Here is a 25,061-nt window from a genome sequence, read left to right as displayed (position 1 = left end):
TACATTTTTTTTATTTCGAATGCTACATAGCTCATCGATATCGGAGAAGTTGTTGCCTATAAAAAGATTTCTCTGTTCCCATGTATTTATATCGGAGTGAACTTGATTAATGTGGCGGATAGGCCGTGTTGGTGCGTACGTGTTTGAAAAGGTGGCAGCGCAAGGAAGACTCGGACGGAGACGAGTCTTCCGGGCTTTCTTCTTTTTTTTTTTTTTTTTTTGTGGTCCTTGTCCTTGTCGTTCTCGTCCTTGTCGTCTCGTCTCCATCCGTGTCTTTTTTTTTTCTTGCGCAGCCGCATTTCCAAATTTAGATTGGAGCTCCCCATACTGAACTGCCTCTTATATCGGAGCCCTTTCGAACTAGTAGGAGAGGGTGCTAGCTGCATGACGTTGTGTGACTTCTGGGCTTTCCTTTTTTTTTTTGTGGTCCTTGTCCTTGTCCTTGTCGTTCTCGTCCTTGTCGTCTCGTCTCCATCCGTGTCTTTTTTTTTTTTTTTGCGCAGCCGCCTTTCCAAATTTAGATTGGAGCTCCCCATACTGAACTGCCTCTTATATCAGAGCCCTTTCGAACTAGTAGGAGAGGGTGCTAGCTGCATGACGTTGTGTGACTTGTTCCTCTCGCGTCCGCAGGTGTTCGTGCGCGAAGCCCTCGAGCAGTACCTGGAGCAAGAACGCGTGGCCCTCCTGCGCGCCTCCATCGTGGTCATCCAGCGACACGTGCGGGGCTACCTGGCCCGAAGGCAGTACACGGCCATGCGGGCCGCCGCGCTGCGGATACAGGCCGCGTACCGCGGATACGCCGCGAGGTGCGTGGGACCCACCTGTAGCGTATATCGCGTGAAACGTTGAGAGATGCCCGATCATTCAGGATGAAGGATGCCACGTTGACGTCTCAGTCATGATAGAGATGTTCACTAACTAGACGCTTACTGTTTAATAGACGTTTACTAACAGTAAACTAGTCGTTTACTTTTTGATAGACGTTTAACAGACGTTTCATAGACATTTAATAGACGTTTACTAACAGTAAACTAATCTTTCACTTTTTAATAGACGTTTAACAGACGTTTAATAGACGTTTCATAGACGTTTACTAACAGTAAACTAGTCGTTTACAGTTCAATAGAAGTTTAACTGACGTTTCATAGACGTTCACTAACAGTAAACTAGTCGTTTACTGTTTAATAGACGTTCAACAGACGTTTAATAGACGTTTACTATTAGTTAAGTAGTCGTGTACTGTTTAATACAAGTTTAACAGACGTTTAATACACGTTTACTAACAGTAAACGTCTATGTCGAAAAGTTCTCGTCGCATAACAAAGGCCGCGAATTTCTGTGGTGCACGATGCTAATCGTAGAATTCTCAGGTGCAATAATGAGGCCCATACGATGCTGTAGACTCAATATTCGTCGCAAATGCCGAAATTTTTAAAGAAGCGTTGAAGAGCTTTCATTGTTTTGCCACGCAGTACGACGGAGTGCGGGACGAATGTAGATTTGTTCGGTTCGGCCAAGCAACTACGTTTTTAAGACGTCCTTAAATGCGACTCGCAGTTCGAGGAGAAACTTTCGCTTCTTCTCTAAATATGCGGCAAACGCTCGTTTTCTGCAGGAGCCGCTACCGGACGATTCGACGAGGCGTCGTCCGGGCACAGGCCAACTACAGGATGCTCCGGCAGAAGAGGGAATACGACAAGGTGAGAGTGAGAAGGCCCTTTCGCGCCGGATGAAGCCAACTTTTGTGCGCCGAGTGTAATGCTCCCTTCATTTGAAAAGAATGTCCTAGGTGGTATTCAACCATTTCACTTTTTGTGAAGATAAATCATATACCAGATGGTGGCCGTCTGACTTTAATTATGTGGACTACTAGCGTTTGAAATTGTATTGCTGTCAGATGGTGAACGTATAGTCAGCTGACGTAATATCCCCGCCTTGTGTCATATGACGCCTGCTTTATGACTGAAAATTTTATGGTCTCATCCCACCACCTAATCACTCGCCGTTCTCGACTGAATTGCCCTTACGTTGGCCTCCAATCGTGTTACTTTAGCAGAGCAGTGGTCACCCGCTATTCGCGATACGCGACGGGCCCAATTCCATCTCTTACTCCTAATCCCAGCCAGATTATCAGCTAAACCCCTCTTCTTCCTGGTAAATTTTGCCTTCCTCCTGTCTTTTGACGTTACGCCCATGATCTCCTGTTCCATCACTTCTTTCGTGGCCTATAGCTTTTTCTAAAGCTTCTTTTGTTTTGCTTATTGTCTTGCTTTTTTTGTAGGTAGTACTGGCAGCTTACCTAACTAAACCTGGCCCCCCAAACCTAACTTAACCTTCTCAAGAATTCTTGCTACACTAGAACTTACAGCCAGAAAGGTTAACACTGGCCAGCGTACTTAAGGTAACGAAACTTCACCAACCCCAACCTAATGTTATATATATATATATATATATATATATATATATATATATATATATATATATATATATATACATTCCTTTTTTTCGAGGATAACGGTAAGCTTCCGTTCGTGACTTGCAGATGCCGTATACCTTGTTCGCTGCACCGTAATGCCTTCGAGGCAGCTCTCCTTGGATGGGACGATAATGAAAATTTCTCCCTCGCCGCCGCTTCGTCTCTGCGCAGATCAAGGCCATCCTGGCTCGCAAGCGAGAGGCCGACCGCCTCGCCCTGGAGCGCGCCAAGGAGCGCATGGCCCGCGACGAGCGAGCGTCCCGGGCCGTGGCCGGCGTCAACCACCTCGAGATCCCGGCCGAGCTGGCGTTCATACTCAGCAAGCTGGACGACTGGCCCGGGTACCCGGGCGCCGTGGCCAGGGCCCCTTCCTCCTCCACCTCCGGCTCCTCCTCCGCGGCGGCGGGGGTGACGCCGCCCCTGACCCTGCTGCCGCGCCAGCTGCCCGGCGACGTGGACCAGCACGCGTTCAGCAAGTTCACCAGCATCTACTTCAAGTCGCACGTGTGGGGCATGAAGCGGGAGCCGATACGCACGCCATTCCTGGCCAAGGGCTCGGACGCGCAGCACCAGGAGTCCCTGGCGCTCTTCAAGCTGGTCAGTGGCTCCTTGCCCCGCCCCTTACCGGAAAAAATAAGAAAGACAGTATGCCACTACCCATTAACGCCGCCTGAACGTAGGGGTCCCTCCCAAATATGAAAACATGTATGTCCCCATATATCATGTAAGGCCAATCCTATGACAATGGCAATGACAATGATGTTTACATGACGCGAGGGGCATGCAGAAAAAGCTGCCACATGGACAGCTTGACGAAGCCGCAGGCCCCCGTATTGGCGTTTGCGCGGCGTTAGCCAACACAAAGGCAGTACGTCATTGTTTACAAATGGCATTTACACAAAACTGAGCATCGCGAAACATGCGAAGCAAATCCATGCGATCCCCATATGAGCACTGGGATTGCGGTATTAAAACATCCGTATGTTCAAGTATACCATATGGGGGCAAGTCCCATGTCATTATATTAACGTGCGGCAGCTGTATGTAAAAACCCGCGCGCTTTCAAATATCCCCCATGTCATATGTGGGAACAGGTGGGTTTTTATGCGAGACCGCTGTAGCGTTCATATGACATTATTAGATATGAAGCTTGTGTGTGTGTGTGTGTGTGTGTGTGTGTGTGTGTGTGTGTGTGTGTGTGTGTGTGTGTGTGTGTGTGTGTGTGTGCGTCCGCGTGTGTGTGTGTGTGTGTGTGTGTGTGTGTGTGTGTGTGTGTGTGTGTGTGTGTGTGTGTGTGTGTGTGTGTGTGTGTGTGTGTGTGTGTGTGTGTGTGTGTGTGTGTTTGTGTGTGTGTTTTACAAAAGGCAATCAATCTCGTGATCGGTCCACTGGTGTATTTAGCACTGATCAAATGACAAAAAATTGGAGTCGCTCACACTGTTCAAGTTGGCCAGTAGCTGCCTGGGACTCTCGTAGTCCACCTGTACTGGTCCGTGGAGCCGTGGTCAAGGGAGACGGTGATTATTTAGTGACACGATCGGTTTATTTATTCGGAGGGAGGCTGAGAATAGGCTATGAGGTTAACCAAACAGCGCGCACGGTTGGCTACACTACGCTGGAGGAGCGGAAACGCGCACAGAAACAAGACAAACTGCACACAAGGACTCGGTTCACATGATCGCCTGCACACGGTCCCCCCAACTAACAAACTTAGGGTATAAACGAGAAGAAAGGGGGTCAACCGAGAGGCCCGATTTTTTATTAGTCATATCATAAGAAGCCAACAAACACTGACACAAAGGACAACATAGGGGAAATTACTCGTGCTTAATAAATGAAATCAAGAAACGGTAAATTAATGGGAATGGAAGTGGACGAAAAAGCAACTTGCCGCAGGTGGGCACCGAATCCACAACCTTCGCATTTCGCGTGCGATGCTCTACCAATTGCGCTACCGCGGCGCCGTTTCCCCATCCACTTTCTTGGGTATTTATGTTTTCTGGTAGAACACTGGGAATGTTAGCCAGCGCCACCACTCGCAGTCCTTGGCGGCGGATGTGGAACGTCCTTTCTGCCGCAGGGCATCTTAGGCTATCAACTTAGGGTATCGCGCACGAAAGTTCAGTTCTTTGCTCGTCGTTACACCCCACCATACGCTTCAACTCTCAAATATAACTCGCCGGTTGCGTGCGCCACCGAGGGTGGGGCGACCTCAAGAGCGTTGTCCGAAACGACGGCGCAGATCCTCCGCTTCATGAACGACGGCCACCTGAGCGGTCGGCGGGAGCGGGTGCTCGGCGACTACGTGGTGCAGCGCGCCCTCCAGGAGAGGCCCATGCGGGACGAGCTGCTGTGCCAGCTGTCCAACCAGACCTGGCAGAACGACAACGAGGCCAACCGCCAGAGGGGCTGGCTGCTCATGGCCAACTGCCTCGGGTGCTTCGCCCCGTCGCCCCTGCTCTACAAGTACCTGCTCAAGTGAGTAGTAGAGTGTTGTCGCACGAGGTGTGATTAACGGAATGTCGACCGCTTCTATAATCACTTCGAGACCTCCCCAACTTCCTGCGAACGTCGTTCTCGTGCGAATTTTTCTGTAATAGAGAACGACATTCTTTCTGCAGCACAGGGACATGTACTCGGCTTGTGTTAATTGAGCTTCAATGTAAAGAACTTTTTTTTCAGTGGTTAGTGGATTCACGATGGGGGGGGGGGGGGGGGTCAATGGCCAAGGGGGCAGCATGCCTTAATAATGTCAGTTCCTTTACCGTCGCTCCGTGTATGTTTTATTTCATTACTTACGTCTACATATTTTCAATCTTTTTTCGCACGGACGGCTAGAACTTACGTTGCCTTCTGTGGACATAGACAAATCGCACCTGCGCTGACACCGAGCCAGCTTCTATCTGCGCCTTTCTGCTTGCGCGCTGTGTGTACGTGTGCATTTTTCATTGTTTTATATATGTTCTTTTTTTTCTAACTTTTCGCATTACCTGTACGTCTAAACGGCAAGAAAGACGCCACCGCTATGCGGTAATTAGGTCTATATACAGCTTCATCGATTACATTGATCGCCGATTTTCTTCAGCGGTCACTGCAGAGGTTCGCCTTGCCTTGTACTGGCAGCGTTGGGAGGTTTGGGAAAGTGAAATCCGATAAAAAAAATGAATAATGTGCCACGTACATTACTGTAGGTGACCAGCGTATCGTTGTAGGGTTTTAATGGCTGCGCAACCAAAACTGGGCTGACAATCTGCTTTTTTCGCGGAACGCACATGCCGTAAGCTTTTGACCCGGCCTGTATATCTAGTAGACCCATATATAGGTTCAGCTATAGAGTATGCCATTGGGTATGCAGTATGCCATTAGGTACATTGTGCCATTAGGTACAGCATGCCAGTAGGTCCTGTATGCCGCTAAGTTCTGTGGATGACACATGAAATGAACACGGGTAACCTCCCGCAGTGGCATGCAGTTGCCATGGCAACCTGCTGCTGATCGCAACGTCGCGAGTTCGTTGCAAGACCGCGACAACCCCATACCGATGCAGAAAGGCAGAAACACTCTTGTAGTGAGCTTTGGGTCCTCATTAAGGAACCTCCGATCGTCGGAATGCATCCGGAGCACAGCATTAAACCGCCTGTCATAGCCCTTGCGTTCCTGAAGGACGTTCGAGCAGATTTATCAAGTTCCAGCAAAGTGCCTCGATCGGGCCAGTGAGACGACAAATTTGGGTGTATTCGCGGGCTTCTTTCACGCTCGGATAAACAATTTGTGTAGCACTACTGAGCAATTTTGTGTAGCACTACTGAGCAACAGAAAGCTGCATCGGAAGTTTTTCATGTTGCTGTGAAATTTTCTCATTGATGCTTTTCATCTAACTATATAATATTTTCGAACTTAATTAATTAGTTAAGACTAATTAAGTAATTAAGCAGACTGCGAAAAAAGTGATATGAGTAACTCCAAGCGACGGCAAACGGCATCACCTTGCTTCTGTCCAGCTACGGAGCACTTGCATATATGTTTTTTTTTTAATATTGGTGCATGATAGTAGGAACACCCTGTATATACCGGAGTTCACAGTGGAACAATTAATTTGTGCTTTCGCTTCAGAGAGCAAGCTTTGAAGTGGTAGTGGCAGGAACCGGTCTCTTCTTTCTTATATATATTTGTTTATCAGTCGGTGTACAGTTCGGGACAGTAGCAGGTCATTGCGCTATTTTCATTCTTTTTTTTTCCCCACGCTTGTTGTTCTCGACCCAGTTCGTCAGCAACGGCATAACGCGGCCTGCAGACGCATATTTATAAGCATAGCGGTCCGCAGTTCTCCTCTGAGTGCCCACGTGAATGCGCTGACGAAGGCAAGACGTGTGGGCGATAAAGATTCCCCGGTGTTTACACACGTGCCCCTCGGCCAAGCAAGCGCGTTGTCTTGCTATGCGTTCCTACGTATACGGGGCGCAGAACCACCTGTCGCGTCACCGGGTTCCTCAGACTCTCCCTCCTATTCGTTTTTTTTTTTTTTTGACCGTACGTATAGCATACATGCCATACGTTTTCCCAGTCCATTGCGTTTACCTTGGATCTGTGTAATACACCAGCGCACCGCTGTGGCGTCGCAACCGCTGCCATCTGCTCATGCGCCGTGTGGACCAGCCTACAGTACACGCAGAAGAGGGCATCGGATGTAACGCAGGTACACCGTTGTGCTATACACTTATCAACGAGCGCGTTTCCGACTTCAAGCGTATGTCGCGAATATCCTCCCGCCTTCTAACGTCGTGAAAAAAGTGATGCGTGTCCTGGTGCATATGTTACACTCGGCCACAATATTTTTACCGAACGCAAAATCTCAGAAAAAAGCTGGATGTCTCTGCGCAGCCTGACAACGCGGCGTGCGGTATTTGCATTGATAACAGTCTCTACTAGTATGTGTGAACAACGTTGTGACGCTCGCTTTTACTGACTGCGTGTTACGGGCTGCTCGGAAATTGAACGGTTTTTGAGATCCACGCGTAGTGCGTAAACTTTTGTGGTTGACTGTACGTGGCCCTCTGGAAGAGGCTTAGGTACTGGGCAATAACGTGTCAGAAAAAGATCCCGTTTTTATGCGCGATTCATTTTTGAGCGCTGCTGCCCCCAGCAGAACGAGAAACTAAACTTTCCTGTAGTATGCCTCCACCTACCCACTTCCCCCCACCCCCCGCCCCTCTCAACTCTCGCCTTTTTAATTTGCTAGTGAATCGTAAAGTGGAGAACAAGGGTTTCTCATATGCGTTAACCCTACAAAGCCAGGCTTGTAAGTTTTTGATGCGCGGAGTTTCATGCCTTGAAATACTGACTTAAGTCCGAGAAAACGCAAAGCCATAAGTACCGCTTTTGACACGTTGGAGCGACATTTTAGTTGTCGATAGCTCGGCAAACGCATTATTGTTTAGTTAAATGCCTTGTTAACTAATTTTTAACTCATATAATATTGTATTGTCTTCTTTAGCACGAGTGTACTCTCTATGGCGAGAAGTAACCGCACATCCAACCGACCGTTTAATAGCCTATAAGTGTGCAGTGCTTACATGTATACTGTATATCATCACCACATTTAATAGATTCTTCTTACGCGTCAGTATAGGGGAGTGGAACGAGTTGCCAGAATCAGCAGTTAACAAGTGCGATCCACACACACACACACACACACCAAAAAAAGTTGACCAGTTGACAGTCTATTTCCAGTAGTGATTACATTACGCACACCTCTGCCGTGACTGACGTTCGCAATGCCTTCAATATCCTATACTGTTTACCTTTTGCGCCCGTGATATGATTTTATGCTATTTATTTATTTCTATTTGTTTTCATGAATGTTGCTATGCATGTTCATGCTTCCTTATGATGTAATACCCCGCAAGGAGCATTAGATGAGATCAAAACTGTTCATGAAAAGTGTTGCTTAGAGATATATATATATATATATATATATGTGTGTGTGTGTGTGTGTGTGTGTGTGTGTGTGTGTGTGTGTGTGTGTGTGTGTGTGTGTGTGTGTGTGTGTGTGTGTGTGTGTCTTTGTGTGCGCCACGTAAAATGCGTTACTGTACTGTACTTGCTTAACTACCCTTAGGCCGACGTGTATAATATACACACGTCGGCAGGTCCTCTCCAACTGTTCAACTCTTTGCCTGGGGCGGAGGTGGGGGGGGGAGAGGGTGTATTCTGTATATGTCCATCTAGTGGACGTGTCCATTTCGTCTGCTGCTGAACCTCTGATTGGCCGGGCTGGGTACGCGTCACAAGGAGACAAGCGCCCCTAGCCAATCAGCGCTTCGACAGCAGGCGAAGTGGACATTGTCCGCTAGGTGGACACTTACGGGATACCCCTCCTAGTCTCCTGCAACGCAGTTGCAAACAAAATTCAGCTCAGTTCAGATTACTAGATCGTGACGACGATCAAGTTTCGATTTTACATAATATGGAATCGTGTACGGGCATTGAGGTACGTCAACATGTGACAGCAACTTCCACAAGAGTGCGATCAAGTTTTGGATCTTAATCATTGTGGAATCATGTACGGGCACTGATGTAGGTTAACAATGCGACGTCGACATTAAAGGAGTCCACTGGAGCGACGATGACGGTGGCGCCGTGGATGCGCAGGTACGTGTCGGACCACGGGGACAAGGACGGCTACGCAGCCCACTGCCAGCAGCAGCTGCTCCGCTCCCAGGGCCGCGACGCGCGCGTCTACCCGCCCTGCATGCTGGAGTGGCAGGCGAACGCCAAGAAGTGCCGCATGGCGCTGCCGGCCGCCTTCCACGACGGTGGGTGTCCTTAACCTCGCGTCTGCGAATTGCTCGCTACAACGAAGTGACGACGCTCGACCACTTTGAACGCCGAGTAGAAGAACTGTACAGAGAGCTGCGATATTCCTTTCAAGTTGTAATATAGATTGCTGCTTACCTCTGCTTTATTCTTGCTCAACTTTAGCGCTGAAATTGAATTTTTTATGGTCCGGATGATTTAATGTAACACTTTGCACCTTTTATTCCCTTTTAGCGCTGATCCTGTCTAGTCTTGGTGGATCGTCCTTCCCGCGCTATGCTTCCAGTTTAACTATGTATTACCAACCAGCCCAAGCCTATACTCTTCGTAGCGCTTGTCCTGTCTAGTCTTTGTCAATCGTCCTTCCCGCGCTATGCATTCAGTGGAACTATGTATTACCAACAAGCCCTCTTCTGAATTCCCTTTACCCTTTTCCCAGCACAGGGTAGCCAGCGGATACTTACACTGGCTAACTTCCCTGTGTTTCCTCCCCTTTCTCTTTTTCTTGCACTGTTACTTGCCTGGTTTCTCAAAAAAAAAAAGAAAGGAACTGCAAATGTGGTCTCTCGAAGATCAGGTTGTGCTGAATTGCGCGTGCACGATTTTCTTTGCAACTTAACCTCGAGGCTACTCTCGGACGTACCCCGTGCGTATCCAAAGACACTGCGTGTGTGCGTCCGAAACGAGGCTAATCGTAATCTTTTTCATACAACCAAAGCTTTTTCCTTAATAATGCGCGCAGGCTCGGATGCTTCGCTGGTGGCCGTCGACTCGTGGACGACGGGAGAGGAGTTCGCGGCGCCGCTGATCCAGGCGCGGGGCATCGACGACCTGTTCGGCTGGACCGTGGACCTGGAGCACGGCGAGTCCAGCACGTACGGCCTGTGCGGCGCCGACTACGTGCTGGACCTGATCTCGGAGACCGAGCTGCCGCCGGCGTTCCCGGTCTGCAAGGCGTACTTCCTCGTCTCGCACGACCCGCGCGGAGCAGCCCCCGTGCCGGAGACATCGTGAGTGTTCGACTTATTCTCGGTGACAACCTAAGAATGATTCGGCACGAGCTTCGCCCGCAAGACCGCGCTGCACCTGTTCTTTGTTACTCCGCGCACCGAAAGATAGTTCCCGAGAGACACATCGTGCAATGGCCGTGTTCCAACACTCGCCGTATAGGCGGATAAATAGACAGCTATAGGCGGAAAGCGGCCATCTTAAGTCTTGTTCCCATTCTGGCGAAGCCGTTAAAAGAGGCAGCTTTGCAATGACAGCGTCGAAGTCAAATACGATGTTGTCTATTCAATGCCGTCCAATCAAAATGGCGGCTCAGCAGAAGGCTTGGTAACTCGACGGGATGGTTGTCTGCTTGCAGGAAAACGCAGTCCCGATTTCTTATGCGCTAATGTAAACGACGTGTTTTTTCAGTAGTTTGCGCACGTAAAGTTTTAAAGTACAGCAATAATATGAGTTTTTTTTTCTTTTAGCTTTTTCTTGTCGACGCATGGTGGCTTTGTCTCTGAGAGATCGTCCAGATGCGTTCCATTGATATGGTCGAAGCTGTCTTCTTAGCTGTCGACGTAGACTGTCTGCGATGCTGGCCAGATTTGGGATACACCCAACATTGAAAGAAGTTCGCCTCCGCTTTGATGTCACTGGTATGAGTGAACGTAAATGGCTGGCGCGTGCATACAAGTTCTATCCACATTGAACAGTGGCGTGTCTGTCGTTGAATTCTTGGGTTGTCACTGATTTTGGCTGTCTTTAAAGAATAAAGTTGGGCCACAAGACCTGACAATTAAACGGACACTAAAGATGAACATGCCCATTCTAGAGGATTGGTCAAGAATGTTGACATACCCAGTGGTACATGCCGAGTTACACGCATACCCAGTGACCCAAGTTGTTATATAAATAATACAAGTGACAGGAAAGTAACAACCAACACTCGCAAAACGGGCAGAAGATGCCAAAAATAAAAAGAAGCTTGGCTTTAGAAATGGTTATTAAAAAAAGCGGATGACTGTTCGGTCTAAAGAAAGGGTGGTCGTTCAGGTATGAGGGCCTCACGCCAAAACTTTTAGGGGAAGAACATCGTGTGGCGTGTTCGATTGTCATTGGCATGGGTTAACCGGTGTCTTCAGGGCAGGTGACATAAGCTCGCAGTTATTTCTGCCGGATGTCTCTCTTATTATCTGGAGCAGTCCGACAACATGTGTGCCTGGCGGTATAGAGCGGGCGGTTGCTGTGCTCGCGTAGCGTGTATGCTACCGATTCGGTGGTGGCTCCTGCTTCTAGTGTGTTTCCATCTCCATAAGTCTACGGCTAAGCAAAGTACGCGTCTATTACGCGTCCTCCATACAGCCGCCTGGATATTAACGAACTTTTTAATTGCCCGACTATAGACATCCTACACCTAAGTTCTCTCTCTCTTTCACTCCCCATTCCCCTCCCCACGTGTAGGGTAGCAAACTGGACTCAATCTGGTTAACCTCCCTGCCTTTCCGTCTTCCCTTCTCTCTCTCTCTCTCTTTCGATTGTACGTCTATGCTCCTTTCTTTCTTTATTTCTACTTTGCTGTCACTTTACCTCCCACTCCCCTCTCTACACAGCGTAGGGTAGCAAACCGGATCTCCCCATCTGGTTAACCTCCCTGCCATTCCCCTTTCTTCTGTCTCTCTCTCTTTCTTCTTCTCCGGCTCATCGTTTCTCTCGACGTCATGCACAGGCCTCACCATCCGAGTCGCGTCAACACGTACGAGGTGGACCCGGCGGACGTGGCCACCCCTCCCCCTGCACCTCCCGTGCGAGTGTCCAGCCGCAAGGCGCCCAGCCGGTCTCGGGAGCCCATACCGGTGCCGCCTCCCGTAGTGCCCACGGCGGCCGCCGCCGTTGGCGCTGCAGGTCGCATGGAGGGAGTGCGCTCGCGTCGCTCCATCGAGTCGCAGCCTCGGAATAGCGGTGAGAGTCGTGCAGTTTTCGCGCGCGCTATATGTGTGGCCTATGCGTGTATTAGGACGCCTCTGTCAATCGCGCTTGTTAATGCTGTCGCTCGGCTTTATACGTGTACACATAACCTGTGCTTCAAGTGCAGCACCTGTAGACCCAGTCGGCCATTCGAAAACGCTCACAAGAAATTGCACTCCCAACCACTCGCTCAGTGACACGTTCCTCCTATACAGTGATATTCGCGCTTTTACTCTATCAGCCCAGCCGTACACTGCAGGATGCAACGTCAAAGTAATCCCCGGAGTGCTCTGCTTACTAATCTCATCATGAGGAAGTGGAGTAGTCGCTTGCTGATATGCCCTCCCTCCCCCTCCTCATAGCAAAGCTTCTTCTTCAATGGTTCATCTAGTTACTAGCTTTTCTTTGCGCGCATAGCATCGTTGCGCACGCCATTCGCAGTTAGCTTCTCATCGCTAAGCTGTAGTCATTCACTTGTAGTCCTGCTCCGCAGCCAGCGTACGTCTATCGTGAGATCACAACATTCATTCCCTGTCTTATGCCGCAGTTGCCTTACGTGGCGCCTACACAAGTCCTGGATCCTGTTGTCTGCTTGGGTACCTTCGATGCATTCGTTTCCCATGAAAGAACCACCTGAATGTTTAGATAACAATAGCTGCATTTCAAACCCCCTAGAGTTCGCATAGATGGTCTTAACGACGGGGTGGCTGACCAGTTAGTCCTCGCTGCAGTCCTCCATTTATAATAAAGTTGTCTGCGTATGTATTGTTCTGATCGTGCATGCGCTGCCCACGTCTTGTTCCTTCATTTTAATCTCCTTTTCACGCCCCAGGTACGGACGGCTCCCTCGACCGCCGCGATTCTCGCATGGGTGGCCGCTCGGTCGCCTCTTCCTCTCACGCCCGGTCTCGCTCCATGGAGGACCTCCTGGACGAAGGACCCCCGGACAGCGCCCTCTCCAAGCGAAGCGCCCTCAACGGCCGCTACTTCGAGTTGGCCCGCGCCGAGTCTGCCGCGACCTCCGCCGGAGGGGCGCAGCAGCGCTGCGTGGCCACCGTCCACCACCGACCGGACCTGGACGACGCCGCGGGCGTCGCGGGCACTACGCCCTCGGGACGGTCCCACCACGACGACGCTGACGACGACGACGACGACGGAGGCACGTCGTGGGGCCTCTCGGCGTCGGTGCTCAACGAGCGGTACTTCTCCCGGAGTACCGGAGGTAGCATGGTCCCGCCGTCGGCCTCCGAGACCGCGAGCGAGCTGATGCTCGACTCGCCGCTCAACGGTCGTCCCGGCTCCGACCGCAGCGAGAGCCCGCAAGTGGACGCCAGGAGCGGGACGACGGACGCGACGCGCTACGTCAAGTACTCCGGCGGTTCAGCCGTTCAGGCCGCACGGCGCAAGGGTCCCCACTTGCACACGGCGAAGGCGCAGCTGGCCGGCCGCGCGGCGGCCGCAGCCGCAGCAGCCGGGACGTCGTCCGACTGCGCCCGCAGCTCGGCGCTGTCGGACACGTCCGAAGCGCCGTCGCTGGCGTCGCACGTGCGCAACGTGCGCATACCGTCGCACACGTCCGACCTGGACCAGTACCTGGACGACCTGTTCAACCCGGTCCTGCTGGACGGCGGCCTCGACGAGCTGAGCGACGCGAGGTCGCTGGCGGCGTCGCTCCGAGGCGACGACTCCGCGTGGGACGGCGATGACGATAGCCTGAGCTCGCTTCAGGACCCGGTGCTGCTGACCAGGGCGCTCAAGGGAGACGGACCGTCGATGGATGCGCAGGTACCCGGCCCGTTTTTGGTGCCCTTACTGGAGGAGGCTGGGGCTCCTCCAGCCGCCTGATCCCACCAATATTCCTCCCATCCTAACATCTATCGCCCGCACCACCTCCCTCCTCCTCTGTTCTTTGAAAATGTTTGCAGAATGCCGGCGGGGCGCTGACCATGGGCGCCAACCTGGGACTTGGTAGTGGACTAGTCTCACCCCTGATTGGCTTTCAGGCCATGCAGAGCCCTTCAACAGGTCCCATGACAGCCGGTAGGTGGCCCTGCTTCACTAGTCAGCGGCGGTGTCTTGGGTTCGAATTTGTTCTACTGCCTTAGTATACTACACCGGACGTAGTATAATAAGTTAATGTTATTTAGGTTAATGCAACTTTAATGCCTCTGCGGAAGTGGCATACTAAGTAGACTGCATCACAGTTTCCCTCTGCGTCCAGTCACACCACTGGCATAATCAGATAATTATAAGCCGTTCGGGATGACGTCGCACCCTTAAAGTGTAACAGTACCACCGAACCGAAAACTGCAGCTTAGACTTTTATTCTTAGAATTCTATAACCTTCGCATTCAGAAATGCATCTTAACTTGAACCATATGCTCGATTTGATTTTAACTACACCTGTCGTCATTGCGCCCAAGGAAACGCAATGAGCGCCTTCGGCACGTTCACGTGTAAGGCGTCATTTAGATCAAGTCAACCTTAGCATTAAAGTTAAGGTGTGTTTCCGAATGCGAGGGTAAGTTATGCAGTTTATTTTGGTTTAGCTTCTCAAATGTGGGAACTGATCACCGCTGGGCACACAGTAGAAGCCTCAGCCTGGAACGAACGCTTCGACCGGGGGGGGGGGGGGGCTGTTTTCGTCAATGCATTTGCCGGCAACTCCTCTTCTCGGGAAGTCTCTCGGTCGAAACGTTCGCTCCAGGCTGAGGCCTCCCTTTTCTCGCTCGCTGTCAGTCACTTCATGACTTCGTCTTCCTGTGAACCCTTCGACCTGTTCAAATGTGGGATGCTCACTTCTATTTACCTCAACTCTGGCATCGATGCAGGAAGCGCAGCCAGCGGGTCCGGAGCCCAGCAGAATGCAGCGTCCCTCTACAACCTGCCCCTGTACAACGTTTCGGGTGAGCGCGCAGTTCGAATCAACCTGAACGGTGAACGATTGACACGGCCGTTGCTTCATTGACAATGCCTTCTCTCTACTTCAACAGGCATGACCGTGCCGATTGTGGATGCGTCCCAACTGATCCAGCAGCAGGTTCTGCAGCAGCACATGATGCAGGTTCGAAGCCTTTTCGGCGATGCATTGTTCCACTTTACACTTGGCCTCGGCGAGCCTAAGGTTTTTTTGTAAGAAAAGCAATGGTAAAAACCTCACCAGGTATAAATCTGTACAAGCTGTCGCTGACTTAAAACCACACGATGTCTTTTTCTGTTTTTTGACAGTTAAGCTATAAAGCTGTCTCGTAACTTTCTTTCTCTTGTTTTTTTCTCAGCTTCAGCAACGAGCATTCCTCGCGAACGCCGTTCAGCAGAACCTGCAGATACAGCAGCAGCTGATGCAGCAGAGCGCCGCTCTTCAGCAGCTGCTCCAGTCATCGGTGGTAAGCTGGTTCTCGTCACAGTGCGTTTACAAGATGTCACCCAGCGAAAAAGAAAGTGAGCTGAAAAAAGATCACGCCAAACCCATGCACATTTCTGAATGACTGTAAAAGAAGCATTTTGGGGTATCACACTCGGCGCTAAGCTTGTATTATCGCTTTACTAACGCACATTGAGCGTTTTCATTGCCTCAAGGCGTTAGCTACCACGAGAGAACATGGATAAAGCTGAGAGTTAAGCGTGCGTTAGAAACCCCGTACCTGCGGGCTAATAGTTAGAGCGTCGAGCTATCGCGACTGGTGAGCTTCGTTCAATTCCCTCCAGCGGACGCGGAATGTTTTTTTTTTTTTTTTTTTTGATGAGCGACGGCTTGCGTTCAACCCGCGCTGAGGCTACCAGGCAACAACTCTACCGACTAGCCAATCCACGCTGAACCCTCGGGAAGTAGGAAAAGAAAGCTTTTGTTTCGATAAGTTGCAAAATGTTAATGTGGCCAGAACGCTTAAACGAATCGGAGATTGACTTGAAAACGCTCATAAACTGATACAGCATACAGGAATGAACCACTACGCACATCGCGATAGGTATATAGTGCCCTCCATTGTTTTCGACGCCTCATTGTTTGGGACACAAGCGTTCGTTGTCTGCGCTTCGACGCCGAGTCCCTCTTTGTTCGGCCAGCCACAATCGGCCAAGGTTAGCGCGTCTCAGCTTACCATGTGGAGCACCCAGGCCACTCTCAGTTGGCTTCCGTAGGTGCGTCGCCGTCGTCAAGTGCGTGTTCGTGTGAGTACACTTGTAGACTGGTGCCAAGCGATGACAATATCAGTGCTAGCGTTGACCATTCGACGCTTTTTGCTGGCAGTCGCCCTTCCGCGGCCGGGCACAGGACAGCTGTGCTATATACCTAGCACGTCTACTATATACTATAATACACTATACAGTCTATCTGCTATGCTATATACTAATGTAAACTAGATTGTCTGGTGAATGACAGTTTTTCCATTTGATGAAGCATCCTCCACCTTGCCAATTTAAGCAGAGAGAGGTGAAACTTATATTACTCCAGATGTTGATCCTAAAATTGGTGGAGTGATCCCCATCAAAAGATTCCTTTTTTACTTCTTATTGGTGCGCCAGTCCACTCAAGCATCTTCGTCGTAAGTTCTCAGGGGAGCGGTAACCGATTCGCTTGTGTTCCACATTTAGAGCTCTTTCACATCCTGCGTCCCCGTTATCAAGGCATAGTATACGTTGCAGGTAGCCCCCACTTCCAATAAACGCGCGACTTTGGTCAGCCACGTGTCTGTCTCGAACCTCGTTATGCTGTCTGCAGCAACCTAAGCAGCGATGTGTCGCTAAAGCCCGCGTGGGCAGCTGATTTCAACGGACCGCAACTACGCGACGCAGGTTCCGGCGGCTTCTCCGCCACCCGGTACCAGCGGGGGCGGTGGCCTCTTAGCCCGTGCCGCCAGCGCGAGCGACCCGAGCCACCACCACCAGCAGCAGCAACAGCAGCAACATCAACAACAGCTGTTGAGCCCTACGATTCCCGGTCTCACTCCTCTGTCGCTGTCCATCCCAACCATCGACCCGACCGCAGCCGCGCAGCAACGGCTTCTGGCGCCAGCGGCGGCGGCGACCCCTATCGCGGCGACCACGGCGCACCCGTCGTCACATTTCGCAGGAGTCACAGCGGCGACCCGGGCGTCTCCCAGGGACGCGTTCGGCAGCGTTCTCAGCGAGCTGCGCTTCAAGGCGGACGGCGGAGCCGGCGGCGGGGCCGGCGCGCCCCCTCCGCCGCCTCCTCCGCCACCTCCGCCCCCTCCGCCAATGTCTCCGACCACCATGGCCAAGTATCAGGGTTAGTGGCCTCGTCTTGGTCATTGCACACGTTACACGCCCTTTGTGCGTGGGTCCGTGAGACGGTAGATGCGCGCGTTTTCGGGACGAGACTCTGGAAAGAAGCAAGATCAATGGCATAACAAATGTCATGGAGATCTCGGTGTACTCTGCGTAGACCGAAATATAGGCATAAGTGCGACCTTAAAATCGGTCAGTCCAGGGCAGTTAGGCATTCAAAGCAAGCGTGTGTATATACCGTGGGACCACCGTTCTCACTCAGAACTTAACATTTCGCTATACGGAATCCAGCTGCCTGCCGCTCAAGTCGATGAAATAATCTCATCCAGTCAAATCACCTTTGAACCGCCGGCTCCTAAATGACCGTCGTTACCCTGTTTATGGCTTTGCTATGAAGGGCGTCAGTCGACAGGTCTAAGGTGAAAAAAACGATACACGCCACGCACTGTTGGTTAATGTAGATAATGTAGATGAATTCTTTCACGTCTCTACACATTTGTTATTTTATACATATGTTACGTATGTGTTGCTGCTGTGCATAAACACTTAGTGAGTTCTGCAATGTTATAATGTGCCAGGCAATAATGAACAACCGGATCGCGGCCTAAAGGTAGAGCATGGGGGCTACTGTGCTCGTGGTCAGAGGCTCGATCCCACCACCGGACACTTGAATTTTATTTTAGGGCGATAACAATTATATATAGCAACTGTTTCTTGTATCGGTTGTATCGGACGCTGTTGTATCGGTTGTCATTGCTGATGTATAGTTTGATTCATTGTGCATTGGTACTCCTACGTGTATCTACACGTCTACTCCCCATAATGGCCTGTGTAAGGCTGACAGTATTTTAAAAATAATAAAAAATAAATATAAACATTCCAGGCAAATTCTTGTCGCCGTCGCCGTGACGTTCCTTTAAAGTCAAAGTGCGATAAGCTCCAATCGTGCCCCGCGCGCCGCATGCTGCGAGTGGGAGGGAAAGCGTGGCGAGCCGAGAAGGACGGTGGCTTGATTCGCGCCGTCTTCCCGCAAGCCCGGTGTTGTACGTTGGGGATGAAGCGCGCGCAAGGGGAGGAGAGCGCGCGTCTCCTCCGCTTGCCCGGCCGTGGCTGCGCGCTACTGTCCGCGTGGCTGCAACATGTTATGCAATACTGCTGCCGCTACGTGTCGGAGAGACAGTCCTTGAAGGCGGCGCTACATCCGCAACGGGACTGGAGCTTGGAACTGCTTCACGTCCTCGGCCCATGGCGAAACACCACCTGCGCGTGTACACGCCACGAAAGCGCTTCTGACGTTTTTGCGGGCCACAAGCTTTAACAAACTTTGTGAATGCCTCTATGGGGCATATATATGTATGTGTGTGTGTGGCTGCATGTACTGCCAGGTGTTTATCACTGCATACATCATAATCTTCACCCAGCACCTAGCTACCGGATTGAGTCAGCGTCTGGGATGCGGACTGAGTGACTGAACGATATCCCCACTGGAATTTCTCTTCTTCTTATAATCTTTCCGTCCCCTTTTCCCTTTCCCCAGTGTAGGGTAGGCAACCGAGCTGAATCCTGGTTAACCTCCCTACCTTTCATTTATCATTTGCTCTCTGTCTCTCTCTCAGCACCTAGAGTAGGATGTCAGGCGAACAGCCAGGCTAAGATCTCAAGCACGTCACTGAAGCGTGTATCTTTATCGCTGTCTCTCTATGTCCGCGTGGCGGACAGAGGCAGCTCGCGCGCCGTATATGGGGGAGGGTGGTCTTATACGATCGGTGCCACGTGACCATCGCGCAGACGTCTACGGTCGCGCCAAGACGGTGCGCATCGGCAAGTGGCGTTGGCCGCCACCCCGCGACGAGTCCGGAAACTGCCTGCCGGGCCAGCCGACGTCGTTCCTCGAGTTCAAGCGGCTTCGGCGCCAGGAACGCGAGGAGCGGCGCGCGGCGGGCCTCCAGGACGACTCGAGCAGCGACGACCTGGACGACCTCGATGACCTGGACGACGAAGACGAGGACCTCGTCGACTTTCCCGAGATACAGGACATGGAAGCCGGCGGCACCGAGGCTGGCTCGCCCAAGGTCAGTGATTGCGGTTTGCGCTGAGCGGCATGTCAGCTTGAGATTCGCAGCAGGTGTACCACTCTGTATACACTGCCGTCAGATTCCGCCATGTTTGCGTCTTCAGCCAATCTTTGGAGGGGGCCTGGCCGCGTTGTGAGCCAGTCATAGCTGGCAATGTGGCGGCATTTCACACTCTCCGGAATATCATCCCATCAGTGGTAACATATAGGCAGGTTGCGTAACGCACAGAGCAGGTAGCCGGTGTTCTATACCACGGTGGTGGTCTATGCTATAGTGTAGCATAATGGGTATCAAGAGAAGGGGGGAAGCTGTCTGCGCTGCACTCGTAAGGAATAAAAGCAGGGCGTCTGATCTCCCAATTTAACCCCGGCATGTACCTGCATGGCAGGCGTGCATAACTGTATAGCATTATACATGGTAGCATGGTGTCATATACAGGGTGCTTTTCTTTAGCTGCACCAATTTTTTAATATTGCCGGTGCAAACAGCAGAACTCTAACCCTTCAAATTATTTGCCCGTTGAGGTGGCCGCTACATCTGCGAGAAATCACAATGCCTAATTGAAAATTACCATGAAATTGCATTAATTATTTTAATTACTTTACAATATTACAATTTACGAATTGTAGACGGTGAGGTCGCAGGTCGTATCCATTGGAAGAAATTCTCAGGACTCCACAAATTACACACACACACACACACACACACACACATATATATATATATATATATATATAGTTTTCAGAGTGTATGCCGAAATACATTGGCGCCGCAGTTACCTCTGTGCTTAAATGCATCAAACAGAACTTTTTTTAGAGTGATTCTTTTAAACACTGATCCTTTTTTTAAAAAAAACATCACTGTGTCCTACTCGGGAGCTTCCCCATTAGGCTCTATATGGCAGTCGGACCAGTTAACATGACGTCGCGGATCGGAGTGAAGAGGCCTCGTGCTATCTGGGCGGTGTCGGATTAGCTGCGCCACTACAGTGACGTCGTCGTTCTCCGTCGCAGCCCAGCGCGCGCGCGGAGCAGCAATTTCTCTCCGGCTCCTACGTGCGTCCGTCAGTCCCGCGTGCGTCAGTCAGTTAACGCTGGCGTTCGTTAACGGCAAAAACCAACCCAAAGAGATAGAATAATATAGGAAGGCAGGGATGTTAACCAGTCAATAGTCTGGTTGGCTACCCTACGCTGGGGGAAGTGAGAAGGGGAAGAGAGAGAGAAGGGAGAGAGAGAGGGTGTAGATGCGTGTACGGGCAGTACTTGAGTTAAAGCCACTCGCGCAAACCATAAGTTCTGAGGAAGCATAAAAGCGCCTTCACTGCCTTCTGAGCCGATGATCGGTCGTGCGGTGCTCTAGTAACGTCTGTTCACTCAGAGGACGATCGTCTAATTTCCCCAATGTGTTGGACAAAGATCGACTTTGTGCTTGAAATTGAGGACAATGGCGCAATAAGTGTTCAATGTTCTCCTCGCATCCGCAAACATCACGTGCAGGACTGTCAGCCATTCCTATTAGTGCTGAGTAGGCATTCGCGAAGCCAACTCCAAGCCATATAACCAACCCAAACTAACCCTAACCCGAACCAACGTCCCCAAATCCTGTCACCTGCCGCAGTCGGAGTCCGTGCGCACCCGGGGCGGCGACGAGGAGCCCATCATCCGGGCCTTCGAGGGCGAGACCCGGCCGGGCAGCGTGGGCAAGCTGCGCATCAGCTCCGAGATGAAGGCCAAGCTGGAGCAGCTCACCATGGACCACAGCGTGCGCTCGCGGGCGTCCAGCCGGCGCCGCCGCGAGGACGAGCTGCCCGTGGCGCCGACGCCCACCACGCCCCCTGGGGGCGACAACCGCAAGCTGCGCGAGGAGCGCAAGCTGGCCCTGGAGCGACAGCTGGGCTGGCAGGACGCGGCATCGGAGGCGCACTCCTTCCGCCTCGACAACCTGGTCAAGGCCAAGATCCAGAAGATGGAGAGGAGGTCGCAGGTTCGTGTTCTCCTTCTGGCGGACCCCTTTTTGTATGTGTGTCCCTGTAGCGGAGATTTTTCCCTATAGGGTGTACTCCTAGCATCGCGGTATACGATCACGTGTGTCTTCCTTAAAACTATTTAGTCCATCATCTTGGATTGTAGCGCGAAGTGACACGGACAGAGACTATAAGCAGACAGGACGAGCGCTAGTCTCTGTCCGTGTCACTTCGCGCTACAATCCAAGATCATGTTACCGTACCAACTCGCCCAACTTTATATCCTATTTAGCCCAACCAGGAAGGACGTATTGAACGACACGTCATCTTCGTGGGGTGCAATCAAATACGAACTCGAAAAATAGCGAATTCAAGGGAAAATATTACCGTGGTCCTTTGTCGCGCATCCCAAAGCGATAACGCCTTTTTTCAAGTGGTAGCTGAACATGAACAACCAAACGTGGGAATGATGGTTAGTAAAAATTTGCGCGAACGTACTCTTTCTGGCTTCGAAAGACATTGTAACTCTTCAAATTGATTATATTCGTCAAATTATTTCGTGTTCAATTCAAAATTTTGCAATGATTACGCAGCTGTGCAGAGCCTTCATGCGTTAGAAGAATATCATTGCTTGGAAACTTTGGAAAATAGAGGAAGGTAAAGCGTACGGAATCAAGCCACAAGCACAAATATCAGACAAATCCACGCACTGCCCGGTATTCCCATGGTAGCCGAACAATCGCAGCGCGGGATTGCTCCTAGTAAATTTAGTAGGGAACCCTATAGAGCAGTGTACCCCTGGAGGAACCCGAAACATGTTACTGCTTCCAACACTTATCTCGCGCTCGGTCTCATATTGTCGTCTCTCGCAGCTCCCGATGCGAGACATGCGAGACGTCCGAGACATGCGAGACATGCGAGACATGCGAGAAATGGCGTCGTCGCGACCTCCCCGGGCTTCCGACCGAGCCGGCTTGGGCCCGCCTCCTCCACCGCCTCAACATCAGCAGCAGCAGCAACAGCAGCAACAGCAGTCGATCCTTCAACAGCAGCAGCTTCCACCGCGGGGCGGATCCGGTCAGTCGGGCGCGTCGTCAGTGGCAGCGTCGAGCAGCGTCTGCATGCCCACCACACCAGTGGTGCCCCGTCACCGGGAGCCACGCCACCCGATGACTCTTCACACGGAGAAGCTGCTCGACGGCATGGGTAGCAGCAAGGCCGAGGCCATCGAGTGTGAGTTTCGGACAAGCCGCTCGAGGCACTGCCATGGCGGCTGCGGTCCTAGAGTTATGTGCGTGATGATATGTTAGGGAGCTTTGGTGAGCCGTGATAGACATATTTACAGAAGCTGCTTAACGGGATATATAGCAGCAAGGCCGCGGCCATCGAGTGTGAGTTTCAGACAAGCTGCTCGAGGCACTGACATGGCGGGTGCCGTCCTAGCGTTGTGTGCGGGATGACATGTTAGGGAGCTTTAGTGAGCCGCGATAGACATACTTACAGAAGCTGCTTAACGGGATATGTAGCAGCAAGGCCGAGGCTATCGTGTGTGTGAGGCACCGTAGGTGCCGCCGCGATTAACGCCGGAGGGAGTTATGTAGGATAAAACATTTCACAGCTTTTTGAGCCGTGATTGAGCAATAGAGAGTTTTAGAGAAGCTGCTCCACGTGAGGGGCAGAGGAACAGCCGAGGCTATCGAGTTTGACATCGTCACTACCACGGCGGGTGCCGACGGGGCGTTATGCGCATGGTGAAATATTTGGGAGCTTTAGTGAACTGCGATTTAGCGATAGACATACAGAAGCTGCTTAACGGCATGGGTAGTAGCAAGGCCGAAGCCATCTAGTGTGAGAGACACCATGGGTGCCTCCGTGATTATCGCCGGATTAGCGTGTTCGCTTTGAAAAATTGGGTAGTTTGAAGTGAGCCGCGATTGGGGTATAAAGAGTTTTAGCGAATCTTATCCACGGGATGAGCTGCAGCAAGCGCGAGGCCATTGAGCGTGATATCGTGCTGCTTCGTCGGGTACTATTCGGAGTGGGTTACGCGCCGCGAAAGATTGGGGAGATTTGGCGAGCCGAGATTGAGAATCTTTTTTGTTTATTTGCGTAAAGCGTGTCCTAGTGCACAACTTCATGGCGATGAAGTGTTGTGCAAAGCCGCGTCTTCAAATTGCTGTGTGCTGTGGGTTCGGCGTAAGCTGTACAACATGTTTGTGGGATAATGACACGCTAAAACTTCCTAACTTTACGAGTTCGTAATGGCTGCAGCTCCACAGATTGTGCACTACAGTAAAGATTACATCACGGGTAGACAAAGTTTACATTGTCTGACGGGATTTTAGACGAATATATAACACTCGTTCCCCCTGAATCTAGAGAGCACGATCACCGCCCTCGACCGGCCAATCGTGACGATGACGTAAGCGGATCGCAGCTTGAACCACTGACGAATCACGGAGAGGGAAACGACTGGAAGAGAATCGTTGCGCTTTAGCGGCCTGGACGTCTATACGACGACGCTGTTCGAAACGTCACGGCCTTGTACTTTTCTTGCGCAGTTGAGGACTGCGCCGAGTTCCTGCAGCCGGTGGACGAAGCCCCTCCTCCCGCACCGGTGGTGCGCACCAGGGATAACTTGAAGACGCGCCTGTACCCGCCCAGCAGCGCCCCCTACATCACCTACACCAAGGTCGAGTGGAGACTGAGGATACGCAAAGAGGTGCGTGCAAGCCTTCTCATTTACAACGAAGGAAATCGGCATTATTAGCGCTCTTCGTGGCAGACGTACACGCGCGAACCGTCGCGCTTCGCGCGAGCTGTCGCAATAACAGGGATTTCGCAATATCCGTGTATTCCGTGCGCACGTACTATCGGCACGAATTCGAATTCAAACACGGTTCACCTGTGTGTTCACCTGTAACAGCGGTTTAATTCAGACTCCAAAGCGTATACACGTGGGACTACTCCGCGCTTAGAAACAGGCTAACGTAGTTATTCAACGTCGCACTTTCATGTGATGACGCCGCAACTGGCGCTCTGATAAGTTATTTCCTGATCTCATTTCAACTTTTGATGACGGCACATCCGGCGGATGCATGGCGCATGCTGTGTCGGCACGATCGTCGAGTCGGAGGGTATTCGTGCAACTTGGACAACTCGTGCCCAATTCATTTGGTTATTTGGTAACTATTAATATACCTGCACGTGCTCAGTGTGGACTGTTATTCTTGGCCTCTGCCACGGCCACATCGGGTGGCGCGTGCACGCTGTTGATCTCAGAGGCCATGCATCTACGCGAAAGCAAGCTTAGTGCCATAACATTGATTAGACATATGTTAGAAGCATTCGTTTTGAAAACGTACACAGTGCCGACGCCATTGATTCTTTCTTTCTTTCTTTCTTTCTTTCTTTCTTTCTTTCTTTCTTTCTTTCTTTCTGCTCCATTGTAGCACCAGCGAAGCTAAACGTCACGAGATGGTTATCTCCTGTAACCAACATATATACCTCTTCTCGGTTGCAAAGT

The 25,061-nt window shown here is 51.2% G+C and overlaps 1 protein-coding gene across 1 annotated transcript in view; it reads left to right on the top strand.

The window, feature by feature from the left end:
• Myo10A (unconventional myosin 10A) overlaps positions 1 to 25,061 on the top strand; it is a 132,401-nt gene that overhangs the window by 74,144 nt on the left and 33,196 nt on the right. Inside the window, exons 17-33 of the mRNA XM_075701573.1 lie at positions 631 to 806; positions 1,616 to 1,700; positions 2,648 to 3,073; positions 4,719 to 4,954; positions 9,128 to 9,291; positions 10,035 to 10,302; positions 12,012 to 12,244; positions 13,083 to 14,035; positions 14,176 to 14,290; positions 15,082 to 15,156; positions 15,244 to 15,314; positions 15,529 to 15,636; positions 17,045 to 17,498; positions 19,286 to 19,569; positions 21,190 to 21,555; positions 22,408 to 22,768; positions 24,097 to 24,257. Coding sequence (XP_075557688.1) covers positions 631 to 806; positions 1,616 to 1,700; positions 2,648 to 3,073; positions 4,719 to 4,954; positions 9,128 to 9,291; positions 10,035 to 10,302; positions 12,012 to 12,244; positions 13,083 to 14,035; positions 14,176 to 14,290; positions 15,082 to 15,156; positions 15,244 to 15,314; positions 15,529 to 15,636; positions 17,045 to 17,498; positions 19,286 to 19,569; positions 21,190 to 21,555; positions 22,408 to 22,768; positions 24,097 to 24,257 — 4,536 coding nt within the window. The remainder of the gene's footprint in view (positions 1 to 630; positions 807 to 1,615; positions 1,701 to 2,647; positions 3,074 to 4,718; positions 4,955 to 9,127; positions 9,292 to 10,034; positions 10,303 to 12,011; positions 12,245 to 13,082; positions 14,036 to 14,175; positions 14,291 to 15,081; positions 15,157 to 15,243; positions 15,315 to 15,528; positions 15,637 to 17,044; positions 17,499 to 19,285; positions 19,570 to 21,189; positions 21,556 to 22,407; positions 22,769 to 24,096; positions 24,258 to 25,061) is intronic.

Source organism: Dermacentor variabilis, chromosome 8 (genome assembly GCF_050947875.1).
Source record: "Dermacentor variabilis isolate Ectoservices chromosome 8, ASM5094787v1, whole genome shotgun sequence".
In the NCBI taxonomy this organism is placed as follows: Eukaryota; Metazoa; Arthropoda; class Arachnida; order Ixodida; family Ixodidae; genus Dermacentor; species Dermacentor variabilis.
Note: the sequence above shows the minus strand (reverse complement) of the source record. Positions and strands in the feature narration are given on the sequence as shown.